The sequence below is a fragment of the Protopterus annectens genome, chromosome 8.part0, assembly GCF_019279795.1.
Source record: "Protopterus annectens isolate FY-2018-M chromosome 8.part0, PAN1.0, whole genome shotgun sequence".
NCBI classification, from domain to species: Eukaryota; Metazoa; Chordata; order Ceratodontiformes; family Protopteridae; genus Protopterus; species Protopterus annectens.
Window position 1 is genome coordinate 1,107,595,004 of NC_056741.1, and position 14,384 is coordinate 1,107,609,387.

Sequence of the window (14,384 nt, forward strand, 5' to 3'; positions counted from 1 at the left end):
TTTCTGACTAAGGTACCTCCCAGAACTCCACCATACGGTAGACACTCAACTGCCCAAGCCAAACCGGCCTGACAGAGTGCGGCTGCAGGATAGAGTCGCAACCCCATCGCCAGCACGAATTTCTGACTAAGGTTAAAAAATAGAAGCCATTACCTAAGAAACCTAACTGTTGACCAGCCATCAAGTGGGTTCTAACACAGCAGCCAACCCAATACAATCTCTCAACTTTAACACAAAATCTGATAACATCTCTCCAAATTGGGTGAGGAGAGCCTGAAATTATTGCAGACTTGTATAGCTGCTACAAAAAAACAAACAAGGTTTCAGCCACCTAAACTCTGCTATCTCTGAGATTGGGCTGGCCCCGCTCCGCTTCGCCATCTCTGAGATTGGGCTGGTCTGCCCTCCCCCTACTGACATCAGGAAAGTTACTTATCCCCCCCCCCCCCCCAGTTTCCGCCATTACTCAGTAGCTGCTGTGTTCCCGACCCACTTGGCCATTGGAAAACTGGGTATGTCTCATATTAATGCTGTACTAGTATCTGGATGTGTAAAATGTCACTAGCGACTGTTAATTAATTACTGTATATATTGTTGTAATTTACTAAAAGGTTTTGGTGGGTTTTGAACGATTAAGCAATGTCTTACTGTTCGCGCCCAAACCTAGCAACGGCGTGTTAATTGTTTGCGAGTATTGAACTGATATTGCCAGCATACAGGAACTGAACTATATGCTACTAGAATAATTCTGTAGCCATAACTTAGCGTTTTTCATACAACCTAACTTGTTAAGTCTATTATACTAAATCTGGAAAACTGCTTTGTCTAATTTGTTACCTGGTCTATCAAGTAGCATACCTATAGAACGCCATTACGCTACTAGTGTCGCTAGAGTAATAGCAACTGGTACTCCTTAAATAGCCTATGTTTTACTGCACTGAAGTCCCTCTTGAACGCCAAAAACAAGGCTAGAAGCTGTATCCCACATTTACTTTAAATAAGCGGGAAATATGTATTGAGATATTCTAACTAAAACGCTGCTAACGTAGTGCACTGTATTGTCGATCTAGGTACCTCCCAGAACTCCACCATACGGTAGACACTCAACTGCCCAAGCCAAACCGGCCTGACAAGTGCGGCTGCAGGATAGAGTTGCAACCCCATCGCCAGCACGAATTTCTGACTAAGGTTAAAAAATAGAAGCCATTACCTAAGAAACCTAACTGTTGACCAGCCATCAAGTGGGTTCTAACACAGCAGCCAACCCAATACAATCTCTCAACTTTAACACAAAATCTGGTAACATCTCTCCAAATTGGGTGAGGAGAGCCTGAAATTATTGCAGACTTGTATAGCTGCTACAAAAAAACAAACAAGGTTTCAGCCACCTAAACTCTGCTATCTCTGAGATTGGGCTGGCCCCGCTCCGCTTCGCCATCTCTGAGATTGGGCTGGTCTGCCCTCCCCCTTCTGACATCAGGAAAGTTACTTATCCCCCCCACCAGTTTCCGCCATTACTCAGTAGCTGCTGTGTTCCCGACCCACTTGGCCATTGGAAAACTGGGTATGTCTCATATTAATGCTGTACTAGTATCTGGATGTGTAAAATATCACTAGCGACTGTTAATTAATTACTGTATATATTGTTGTAATTTACTAAAAGGTTTTGGTGGGTTTTGAATGATTAAGCAATGTCTTACTGTTCACGCCCAAACCTAGCAACGGCGTGTTAATTGTTTGCGAGTATTGAACTGATATTGCCAGCATACAGGAACTGAACTATATGCTACTAGAATAATTCTGTAGCCATAACTTAGCGTTTTTCATACAACCTAACTTGTTAAGTCTGTTATACTAAATCTGGAAAACTGCTTTGTCTAATTTGTTACCTGGTCTATCAAGTAGCGTACCTATAGAACGCCATTACGCTACTAGTGTCGCTAGAGTAATAGCAACTGGTACTCCTTAAATTGCCTATGTTTTACTGCACTGAAGTCCCTCTTGAACGCCAAAAACAAGGCTAGAAGCTGTATCCCACATTTACTTTAAATAAGCGGGAAATATGTATTGAGATATTCTAACTAAAACGCTGCTAACGTAGTGCACTGTATTGTCTATCTAGGTACCTCCCAGAACTCCACCATACGGTAGACACCCAACTGCCCAAGCCAAACCGGCCTGACAGAGTGCGGCTGCTGGATAGAGTCGCAACCCCATCGCCAGCAAGAATTTCTGACTAAAGGTTAAAAAATAGAAGCCATTACCTAAGAAACCTAACTGTTGACCAGCCATCTAGTGGGTTCTAACACAGCAGCCAACCCAAAACAATCTCTCAACTTTAACACAAAATCTGGTAACATCTCTCCAAATTGGGTGAGGAGAGCCTGAAATTTTTGCAGACTTGTATAACTGCTACAAAAAAACAAACAAGGTTTCAGCCACCTAAACTCTGCTATCTCTGAGATTGGGCTGGCCCCGCTCCGCTTCGCCCTCGCTACGCTCGGGCTCGCTCCGCTCCCCACCCTGCCCCCATATCCCACCCACCCTCACTACCTCTAGATTTATAGCCACCTGGCCACTCCCACTTCCTCTCCCACCCATCATACTTCCTCTCCCACACACCCCACCCCCTCTCACCCTATCACCATGCCTAGGCCAAGAGGGATAATAATCCTATTCATCCTACCACTCATTGCTATACTCTACCTCCTAACAAGTTATGAACACCTATCATTATCAGGCTTCTACTATCCAAATTATCACACAAACACCCACTCCCCCCACTAATAGTCGAATTCTACTACAACAAAACAATCCCCAAAACAAAAAATCTCATAGAACCTTACCTTAATAAACAACACCAAATAACTCTGAAAACAAAACAAGGTCTAAAGATACTAATCAAAGTCCTAAAACTAATAGCTTACCTGAAGAAAAACATCACCAAAGATGGGGACATCCACCCCAACCCAGGCCCTACCAGCTCCATAGAGCCCACCAAACATCCACTCTCCCTTAGACCGACCAACTCCCTACTTATCTGTCACCTAAACATAAGAAGTCTGAACAATAAGATACATAACCTTCATGCCATGCTAGAAACCTACCTACCTGACATCATGTGTCTAACTGAAACATGGCTTAAACCATCAACCAAAGATAATCAGATAATGTCACCTGGGTTTAACATACTCAGAGCTGACCGTATAAAGAAAAAGGGAGGTGGAATAGCTGTCCTGTATAAAAATACACTAAACATTATAACCAACCCCAAACAACCACCACAGACTGCTAACACTGAAATCTTAGCACTGATAATAAAACTAAATAAACAAAAGAGTGTAAACCTAATAGTTATCTACATACCCCCAGGGAACAATATTGAAACTCTAGAAGCCATTCTAAATTGGATAGACAACAACTATCCACAAGAAACAATTGTCCTGGGAGATGTCAACATTGATTGGAACCAATGCTCCGCACAGTCCAATCATACCCCCTTAAATCTCCATGGGTTCACTCAGATTATATCCACTACCACCAGGCTAGGCAATAACAAGCAAAAAGAAAGCATACTTGACTGGATGCTCGTCAAGGAGGACCCCCTAAAATATACTCCAGGAACTCTCCTCAATGATATTAGTGATCATTTGCTAACATACATTTTGAAAAATAATACAACCAATGCTAGGACGCCAGTGTATAGAACGATCAGAAACAAAAAAAAATTCGACCCAATCAAATTTAACACAGAACTTAAATACTGTAACTGGTCAAAATTGAAATTCCTTCCCATAGATGAGGCAGTCTCACATTTTAATGAAACATTCCTCACAATACTGGACTCTCATGCTCCAAAAAGGGTATCTAGAATCAAATCCCACATAGCACCCTGGCTAACCACAGAGACCAAAACCAAAATAAATTGCAGGGACAAAGCATGGACCAAGTGGCGTACCACCAAGTTACCATTAGATCGAGTCTTCTTCCAACAAATAAGAAACTAAACTAAAAAGGCCACTGCTCTAGACAAAAAGTACTTTCACCACCTACAAAACAAAAACCAAAAGAACCCCCAAAAGTTCTGGGCAGGATTGAACAAACTTCTCCAACCAGGAAAATCCACCACTTCCACCCCAGAAACTCTATCTGATAAGAACCAAGAAGAAGTAGCGAACAACTTTAATACATTCTTCACCGAAACCATTCAGTCACTAGCTAGCCAGCTACCTGCTCCCTCCACCACCCCCAAAAACACCACATCCAAACCCCCAATATCATTCAATATACAACCCATATCTACCACTTACATTCGATCCCGACTAAAAAAATTAAAGCCAACTACCCTCTCAGCTGATCTCCTACCAGCAGAATACCTGCAAATTGCTGCAGATGTAATTGCCTACCCCATATCAATCTTAATAAACAGAACCATTACTGAGTCCACAATCCCAGCAATATGGAAAATATCTCATGTCATACCTCTTCATAAAGGTGGAACATCCACTGAACTTTCTAACTACAGGCCAATAGCCATCTTATCACCACTTGCAAAAATAATGGAAAAGTGTGTGCATAAACAACTAATGTCCTATCTCATCCATAACAAGTTATTAACTGAATGTCAGCATGGATTTAGACCCCATCATAGCACGACAACTGCCCTTCTGTCTTTTACCGAAAAAATCAACCATCATCGGAACAACAAAAATATCTCCTCTGCACTCTTTCTAGATATGTCGAAAGCCTTCGACATGGTAAACCACCAGATCCTTCTCAAAACCCTAGAAACCTTTCACCTAGACACCCATGTCCTAAACTGGTTTCAGGCCTACCTTGTAGGCAGACAACAAGCAGTTATATGGCAGAACAAGCTCTCATTCCTACTACCAAACAGCATAGGCGTACCCCAAGGGTCCATATTAGGACCTCTTCTCTTCTCAATATTCATAAACGACCTGCACTCAGCCATCCCTGAAGCCACCTGCATCCAATATGCAGATGACTCTACTCTCATCTGTTCCAATCCCACACTTGACAACCTTCTAAAAACCACCCAACACTGCTTTACTATAGTTGAAAATTGGCTAACTGACCATCACCTCATATTAAACCCAAAAAAACCCAACTACTTCTCTTTCACCCAGCTAACCTTACACCTTTCACACAATTTACTATCCAATCCAATAATGGAACTATTATCTCTCCTAATACCAACGCTAAACTACTAGGAGTAATTATAGACAATAAACTCCGATTTGACACCCACATTAACCAAACTATTAAAACGGTAAACAAAAAACTAGGGTCTTTATATAGATTAAAAACCTTCCTAACTCCAGCCACTAGACTAGCCACTGCCCGCTCACACCTTCTATCCACACTACTATATGCCTCCCCCATCCTCACTAACCTTAATAAATCAGACCTAAATCGTCTCTCCACTTGTTATAACCACATTGCTAGATTCATCACTGCCCTGCCCTACAGAACACACCATTGTATTAACCTGAAAAAAACTTGACTGGCTAGAACTCCCGAATCTTCTCCAGAAATATCAACTTTTAGAAGCCTTTAAAATCCTGAAACACCAGGAGAACACACCTGCTCTAAAAAAACATACTAACCCCCTACACCAACCTTAGTTCTCTACGCTCATCTGACAAACTCCTAATACAAACCAGCAAGGCCCATAACATAGGTGGGGATAGACTGTACTCTAATGTCATTGGAAAGGTGTGGAACTCTCTCTCAAATAAATTAACGTCTTTACCATCACTAGCTTTATTCAAAAAAGGACTTGAAATCCACCTTAAATCGCATTGGATATGTCCTTGTATGAACCCGGACTAAGATTACCATGAGCAATTCTGCACAGATATGGGCAATTTTTGACCTAGTCAACCAAGGGTCTACTAACCTGAATACAATGAATGTAATCAAATGAAACTTCTATTGCTGCACTGTTATCTCTCTAAAAACTATGTATATGTTTTCTGTCCTTTGGCTTGCTGTCTTCTGTCTTTTATTATATGTCATTTATTTATTTTATTTTATTTTATTTTATTTTACATTTGTTAACCGGGAGAAATCCGACTGGATACATGTCCTTTTTCAGCGGAGGCCTGGGGAGAAAAGCTCCATAATTATACAAAATACAGACAGCTCCAAAGTTTAAAAAAAAAATACAGACAGTTAAATAGACAAAAGTCAAACAGACAGTCAAATTGAAAATTCAGTTGTTAACATACTAGATATAAAATGAGATTCAGGCAATACTTTATTAGGAATGGGATAAAAGCAAGAATAAGGTAGTGACATAGTATCATTAATAGTAGTATTCTATAGATAGTTTCAATTTCAAAGGTTCAGGTGATAGAAAGGAACAAGGAGAAAAAATCTTGATCATGAGGAAAGAAGTAAGCTATGCGTATGAGAAAAAAGACTGAGGACAAAGGAAAATTCTAGTAGAGATTTTTCAGGATAGAAATTCAGGGGGACATAGAATTTTTTAAAGGAAGGGAATCCATATCAGAGACTAGGAAATGTCAGTCAGGAGATGAGCATTGGCAAAGCCAGTGCTTCTGAAAGTGGTGAAACAGTTAAGAGAGTTCCAGACTTTTCCTACAGCGTTTGGAAAGAGTGCGTCTCCTCCTGTGTTATAAGCTTTGACCATTTTCAAGAGTGGTCTGTTCGCGGAACGTAGACGGTTGAGATTAGAATATGGAAGGACTAAGTTCTGAAGTGAGGGACATTTGTCAGGGTTTTTGAGAATTTTATGTACCTCAGTGAGTTGGGTAACTCTAACAAGGTTGGGGAGTTCAATCCATTTTAGGTTTTTTAGGTTGGTGCAATGATGGGTCCTATATGGAGTTCCTGCTGCAAATCTAGCTATGTGATTATATGAGCTGGATAGTTTATCTAGTATGGTTTTGTTAAGATTAGTAAATATTGCAGATGAATAAAGAAGGGTGGAGAGCAAATGTGTTCGGGCAATGGTCACTTTAGTACTTGGTGTTAGGAAGTTTTTAATTCTATATAGCGATCCTAGTTTTTTGTTTACTGTTTTGATGGTTAGGTTGATATGCATGTCAAATTTCAGTTTATTATCAATAGTAACTCCTAGCAATTTCGTGTGAGGGTCTGGGGAGATGATGGTACCATTTTTGGATGTTATAGAGACATCAATAAGATGATTTTTGTGGGTTGGTTGAAAGAGTAGTAATTTAGTGTTTTTTGGATTTAAGATTAACTGACGACCTAATAGCCAGTTTTCGACTTTGGTAAAGCAACTTTGGGTTTTAGTTAGTAGTCTGTCAGGAGATATATCCGAACAAACCAGTGTTGAGTCGTCCGCGTATTAAATACAGGTGGCCTCGGGAATGACTGTCTGGAGATCATTAATGAAGACCGAGAAAAGAAGTGGCCCTAATATGGACCCTTGAGGGACCCCAATGGTATTTGGTAATAATGTGGAGAGAGTATTTTGCCACAATACTGCTTGTTTCCTGTCTGAGAGGTAGGCTTTAAACCAATCTAGTGTCAAGTTATCCAGGTAGAGATTTTTTAAGGTATCCAAGAGTAGTTGATGGTTGACCATATCAAATGCTTTTGATAGATCTAGAAAGAGGGCTGAGGACACTTTCTTGTCATTGCGGTTATGGTTTATTGTGTCAGTGAAGGAGAGAAGGGCAGTTGTGGTACTGTGTTTGGGTCTGAAACCATGCTGGGAACTGGTTAGGAGGTTGTTATGGATAAGATAGTGGAGTAGCTGTTTATGCATACATCTTTCCATAATTTTGGCTAATGGGGACATTAAAGCTATGGGCCTATAGTTAGATAATTCTGTGGATGTCCCCCCTTTATGGAGTGGTATCACGTGGGATATTTTCCATAAAGTCGGTATTGCTGACTCAGAAAAAGTTCGATTAATGAGGATAGAAACCAGATAGGCTATAACATCTGCAGCTTTTTGAAGGTATTCTGCTGGAAGTAGGTCTGCAGAGGGGGTAGATGGCTTAAGTTTCTGTAATAGGGCTCTTATTGAAGATGTAGGGACACTTTTTAGGAAGAAGGTATTTAAAGGTTGTGGTAACTTATCCATGACCGGTGGGTTATTGGAGGATAGTTGGTTGGCTAAGGTTTTGATGATGTTTGTAAAGAACGTATTAAAGGTATTGGCTATTTCTTTGGGGTCTTTATCCATTGCTGTTTCAGGAGTTGGAGTAGACGATTTACCTGGGTGGAGAAGGTTATTCAAGCCTGCCCAGAATTTCTGAGGGTTATTTTGGTGCTTATTCTGTAACAGACAATAAAAGTTTTTTTTTGTCAGTTACTATGGCTTTTTTCGTTACATTTCTTAGTTGTTGGAATTTCGTACGGTCTAGGATTGTTTTGGTTGTACGCCAGGTATTCCAAGCTTTATTTCTGAGTTTTATTTTAAGTTTGGATTCAGTTGAGAGCCAAGGGGCAATCTTTGTTTTAGTTTTGATGAGTCTTTTGGGGGCGTGGGTATCTAATATGGATAGGAAAGTGGTATTGAAGTATTCTACTGCTTCATCTAGGGGAAGATATTTGAGTGGTGTCCAGTTACAGGATTGCAGCTCATTTTTAAATTTTGTGAGGTCAAAGTTTTTTTTGTTTCTTACAGATCTATAGACTGGGACAGTGGAGTGGTCTGGTTTATTTTTAATAATATATGTAATAAGGTGATCACTAATTTCATTAGGCAGGGTTCCGGACATATATGTTTGAGGGTGACTGTTTATAAGGATCCAATCAAGAATGCTTTCTTTTTGTTTAGAGTTTCCCATTCTGGTGGATGTAGTAATAATTTTAACCCTGTTGGAGCTTTTCTCCCCGGGACTCCGCTAAAAATGGACATGTATCCAGTCGGACTATCCCGGTCAACAAACGTAAAATAAAAATAAAATAAAATAATGCCTAGCATATCTTTCAAGATTAATTTAACCATTGTTCTCCACTTTTCCTTTATTGTTTTTTGGATGGCTGCCAACATAACTAAAGTTAATAAGGCCTTAAATCCTGACATTCTAGTTCCTTTACTTCAGGTTAGCAGCTGCATCTTTTTAGTAACTTTCACTTGTTCACCCAGTATCCGCCTAAGGGAACTGTAAAGTGTATCTTTAAATTCAGTCATCTCTGCATACTCCTAAAAATGCTGACAGCTTCCCCTTGTCGATCCCCACACACCTCCAGCAGTTATTCTGAAAATGAGAGAAGATCCTCTGAAGTCTGCTTGGGGTATAAAAATATCTGTGCAGGCATATCTGTACAAATATCCTAAACCTTTTTGATTTAGTTCCATATTTCAAAGCTTTGTACACCTCCCATTGGTCCTTCTGTAATTTGCCCACTCAACCTTTTCTCCCAGTCCTGCCCGTGTTCCTCCTGTTTTTTTATACTTGTGTAATTCTGTACTCCATACTTTTTTATAGCCCTCTCCATTCAATGTTTCACATATGTTCCACCAAGGGTGACTACTTGCCTGTCACTCATGGATCTCTCTCTCTGTGTCATAAATTCTGATGATATCATCAGATGTGGAAACCTGCTTCTGGCATGTAATCCAAACAATTATTTTGTTTTCTGCTGTTTCTCCCATGGGTTATTTGTTCCCTGTACCTTGGTTCTTTGGCTAACTTCCTCTAGTAATTTCTGTTTCTTTCCTACCTACCTCCATTTATTTGGAAACCCTAGCAGCAAAAAACCCTTATCAATATCCTTAGTATCTTACTTTTCAAAGTAGTTTCTGACATTTTATATGCATAGTATTCTACCAGCATATTTTATTCAATCCCACACCCATTTCCGGTAAAACTATCGCTAGCATTCCCTCCTTGTCTCATCATCATATCTTTCCATTTTAGTTTGTAGCCCTCCACATTTTATATATGTGTTTGACTGAGAATTTTGATAAAACTCAAGTTGTTTTGTTCCTCCAACAGTTTTCAGATCATCTCTTTTTTATCAGGGTTACTTTATTTCTGTTGAGATCTGCTAAGATAAAAGTTGGGTCATTAATCCCTCGATGGCATAGCTAATCATTTTAGTATTACATTGTTTTCTCCAGTTTATCTGTAAGCCAGATTGCAGGTTCACTTAACCCTGCATTGTTTAAGTCTACCTCAGGAAAAAAAACACTGATATTTTTCAGATTTTTAAGCCTTGCCTCTCAGTGAGAATAGCAGCCTCACAGTTATTAATATTCGTCTAAAAAAAAAAACTATAATTTCACCATGGCAACTGAAGAAAATCCCACTTTAGCTTATGTGGAGAGATGGAAACTCTCTGCAACCATACAAGTTAGGATACATTAATGGAAAATGTCTTACCTGCATTCTCTAAAGCTAAAAATACCACCTCTACAGGCCTCGACAATATTAACAGCACTCAAGAACCCCTCATAAAACTATTCATATTCACAGCATATGTTCTTGAGCAATGAAAAGTTACTGTTAATGTCATTCTGTAAACGAGACTATACCTCAGACCTCAGGAACTATAGACTCCTCAGCATAACAAGCTTGATTCACAAAGCCGTGGAGCATATTATATCTGATTTTAGTAGCTGTAGTGTAAAAACTCATATTGCTCTTGACCCACAAGAGTATGGTTTTGTCAAAGGGAGGTCATGTCTAATTTAGTAAACTTCATCAAGGAAACCCAGTTGGCTGCAACCTTCTGCTATAGGGATGAGCTCACATTCTCCTCAAAGGTTAACAGACTTCCTCTTCAGCATAGTCTTTGTATCCTCCAGATTCTCTTACTTTTAAGTATGCCCTCCTATGGCAACTCTTCTCCAGTTGGGGTACTTAAGGTCAAACTGGCAGCTAACCTACTAAATCCACAAGGAAGTTAAGCTGACCCTTGCAATTTACCTGTTGCCTTGTTATTCTAAGTTACCACTTCCCTCATTTCACAAGATGGCCCAGATTTGGGTAGTTTTATGTTGCAAAAGTGATGGGAATTGGAAATGTCCTGTTTTAGGAGAAAAGTACTTTCAGAGTTTCCTCCAAATATTGCAACCTGCATTGCTTGCACTCCTGAAACGTGAAACATATCTTCATCAGTAGGTGAATTGTCACCTGTCATCTGTGGCATCTTGTTGCCATGGTTATTTTTTTGTCATTTTACATGAATGTGTTTTCTGTATTACTTTAAGCTGGTCATGATAAATTGTGGAGCTCTCTTTGTTCCTGTGTAAATGAAGCAGAAGAGTGAAATGGGTACAAAAGGTCATGAAACCTGGAATACCCAATCATAAAATTTACAACCTTAACTGACTTGAGCCAGCACTACTTTAGACCTGGCAAAATGTTCTTGTGCAGACTTGTTGCAGAAATATGTCATGCTTCGTGAAAGTTATTATTTAACATCAAAGAAAATACTATTCTAGGAGAGCAGTGAGAGAGCTTACGGAAAATTATGTCTTTCAGAAAGGTGTCTTATCTGAGCAGCAGAAAAGACCCCTCATGGTCGATCTTAATACAGAAATGTATGTAGGTCTAACTCGAAAGTACTGATGGGGTTGATTGTTCAGCAAAGTATTACCTCCACATCTTAACATTTTGCACAATGAAAAAGGGCTCCAGATTACTGTAGATGATCAGGTATGGGTGTGATAACTGACCTTTATAGCAAAATGTGAGATGCTTTCTGTTTCCATTCTGTAGCCATGGAATTTTAAGTCTCTGAATAGACGTCTGATTGCATAGTTTGTACAGTGATCTGCTATATGTGTGTAATCAGACTGCATTGCTTTTTGCTGCCTACTTTGTAGTTATTGTTTTGTAAATACTTACATAATTGTGGGTTCTTTTTATTTGCTTGTATTGCTTAATATGCCTTTATGTTGTAACTAGGTCATTGCTGACAAGAAGCAGCCCATTTAGTCCATACCACCTAGCTGGTCAAGTAAAATAAATATGTACAGCTGTGTATATACATAATTTGTATGTTAGGCTGATAGAATCCTTGAAGCGTTTATTAGTAGGGCATGTGATATGTCGTAGTAAAGACAGTCAGCAGGTCAGAACATAGCCACATCTATACTATATTTGTTGTACTTATGTTCATTGTTTGTGGAGGTCATAATTTGCCTTGGATCTATTTGGAACACATTGCCCTTCTTAACAGATTCCTCTGTCAGTAATTATGTCTTTTTAGACTTTATGTAGGATGTACCTTAAAGAAGCAGTTAAAGGCACATAAAACCAAGTTTAGTCCACAGACCTACTGGTAAAAATGTTGCCAGAAACTACTAAAGTTTGACATTTTTCATATATTTTAACTTAAAATTGTCATGGTTAAGTGAACTTGTATTATTGTCTACCTCACTGTTTGCAATGGAAAGAGGACAGGTAGTGTGGGATCATTGTTTCCCCTCTGTGTTGCATAGTGGTGGTCAGTAATGTGTAAAACAAGAACTGAACCTGCTTTACATCAGGTGTCTTATTCAAAGACTTTGTATTTAAGATGTTGAATTCGTATCCAGTCCTCTCTCTGCTATACATACATTGTTGCATATTGTATAAGTACTTTCTTTGTGCAGACAGTTGGAAAGTAATATTGTGCTTGTGTGTTTCACTCGGTAGTATTCATTATTTCCAAAACAAATTTTAAACTGTATTTTTCTGTAGTTATAGTGTTAAGATGTTCTATTTTGCTGTACTGTCTTAGAGCTCTGATTGCAAATGTGCTTTAATTTTTGCAGTTTAAATCAACGCCTGACCTCATAAAAGATCAACAAGAACTGCCCCAAGCTGATGGAGATGACTATACAAAAGGGGTCATCTATCGTATTCTCAGTGAAGGGTTTGTAATTTTACTGTTGCAGATTTCATTGTATGTCCCATTTTTAAGCAAGATGTTTTGCATTTGAAAGCAAACAAGATCACATAAATGTTTCAGTTTGATTAAGAAAAGTAAAATGCTGCCTGGTTCTGTAAGGAGATTTTTGAATAGTTTGTGTTGGACCTTTTTTTTTTTTTTGCATCTGGAAACTAACAGAATACATTAGGCTTATATGCCAAGAGAGTTATTATTTTGGATTGTACTCCAGCATTACAACAAGGTAACTCTACGTGTCAGGTGTACTTGCATATGCAGTGATGAGGCCCCATAGGCTACTGTGTGTTTCTCCACTTAAAACATTTAGTGGAGCAAGTGAAATCTGTGTGTTTTGGCTTATGCTGTAAAGTATTGTGTGGAGGTATAGAAAATATGCGATGGTGAGTCTTGCGATATTCATTGATAACATTTTGGCTGTGTCCCGGAAGTACCCGCCTTCTGATGGGCCACACCACCTACCCTGTAACATTACTGTTAGCTGTTTCCTTCACTTCCTTCTCCAAATCTTCTCTGCATATTACCATACTGGCAGGCCTTCTTTGTAACTGCATGTTTGTACTAGTCTTCGGAAATGCATTGTCTTTTTTGTATTGTTGCTGCCATCAGTCTGTCCCATTGTGATAGTATTCAGCTAGGATGTGCCTGAAATTGATTCATTTTGATCAGTGTACTACCCTGGTAAACAAACCCAAGCAATACCTGACTGAGCATTGAGACCTGTCTGTTAATTAGCTACCTTGTGCATTATCACTCATGTGTGTGAAATTTGTATTCCATCTGCTTACAGTGTTTTTTCTCTAGCATTTTGAAACTCAGTGGGTTGTGCTATCGTAATGAGGATGTTGTCATATTGATTGTACATGAAAGTACAAAGACTGCACATGTGTGCTCACATAGGGAACGCATTCACCACTCACTTTGCTGCATTGCTGAAGTCCAAGCGGTCAGAGAAAAGAGGCAGTGAAGTGTAAGTAAGCTTATGATGCAGAAGTCCTTCTGTAGTTAAAATCCTAGTGATAGAATCTCTATGCAAAGTACAGTTAGCGTGATGGTATGATGGGAGTCTGCAGTTCTGTAACTCCACCTGTAAAGTCCTTTTGCACCAAAGGGCCATAGTAAGTGTCTTGGGTCAAGATTCCGGAGAAAGACCACTTACCCATTTGTGAGTAATCCGTAAAGACAAGCAAACAAAATATCTGCAAAGGTAGAATTGCCAGCAAAGGTTTCACCAGTATAGGTAGAAAGATGCAGAAACCAAAAGATACAGGAGTAATGAGTGGGCCAGTAGGACAAGGCAAGTCTCTGCAGTATTATAAAGTGCAGTTCAAGTAATTCAGCAGCAATTTGAAATGTGCCCTTAATATACTGATTCATATTTTATAATATGCCTTACCCATACTAGTTTGCATTTCTACTCAAAATGCTTCTGTACTCCCAAAAAAACTGGAAACAAAACTGCCCTATTCAGTGCTGCAGTCTTCTTTACATATGGGTTGTATTCCACCCTATGA

The 14,384-nt window shown here is 39.4% G+C and overlaps 1 protein-coding gene across 2 annotated transcripts in view; it reads left to right on the top strand.

The window, feature by feature from the left end:
- Positions 1 to 14,384, top strand: part of CGN (cingulin) — a 1,354,172-nt gene that overhangs the window by 421,002 nt on the left and 918,786 nt on the right. For both annotated transcript variants that reach the window (XM_044080636.1, XM_044080637.1), the window contains exon 3: positions 12,737 to 12,837. In XM_044080636.1, the coding sequence (XP_043936571.1) occupies positions 12,737 to 12,837 (101 nt within the window). The remainder of the gene's footprint in view (positions 1 to 12,736; positions 12,838 to 14,384) is intronic.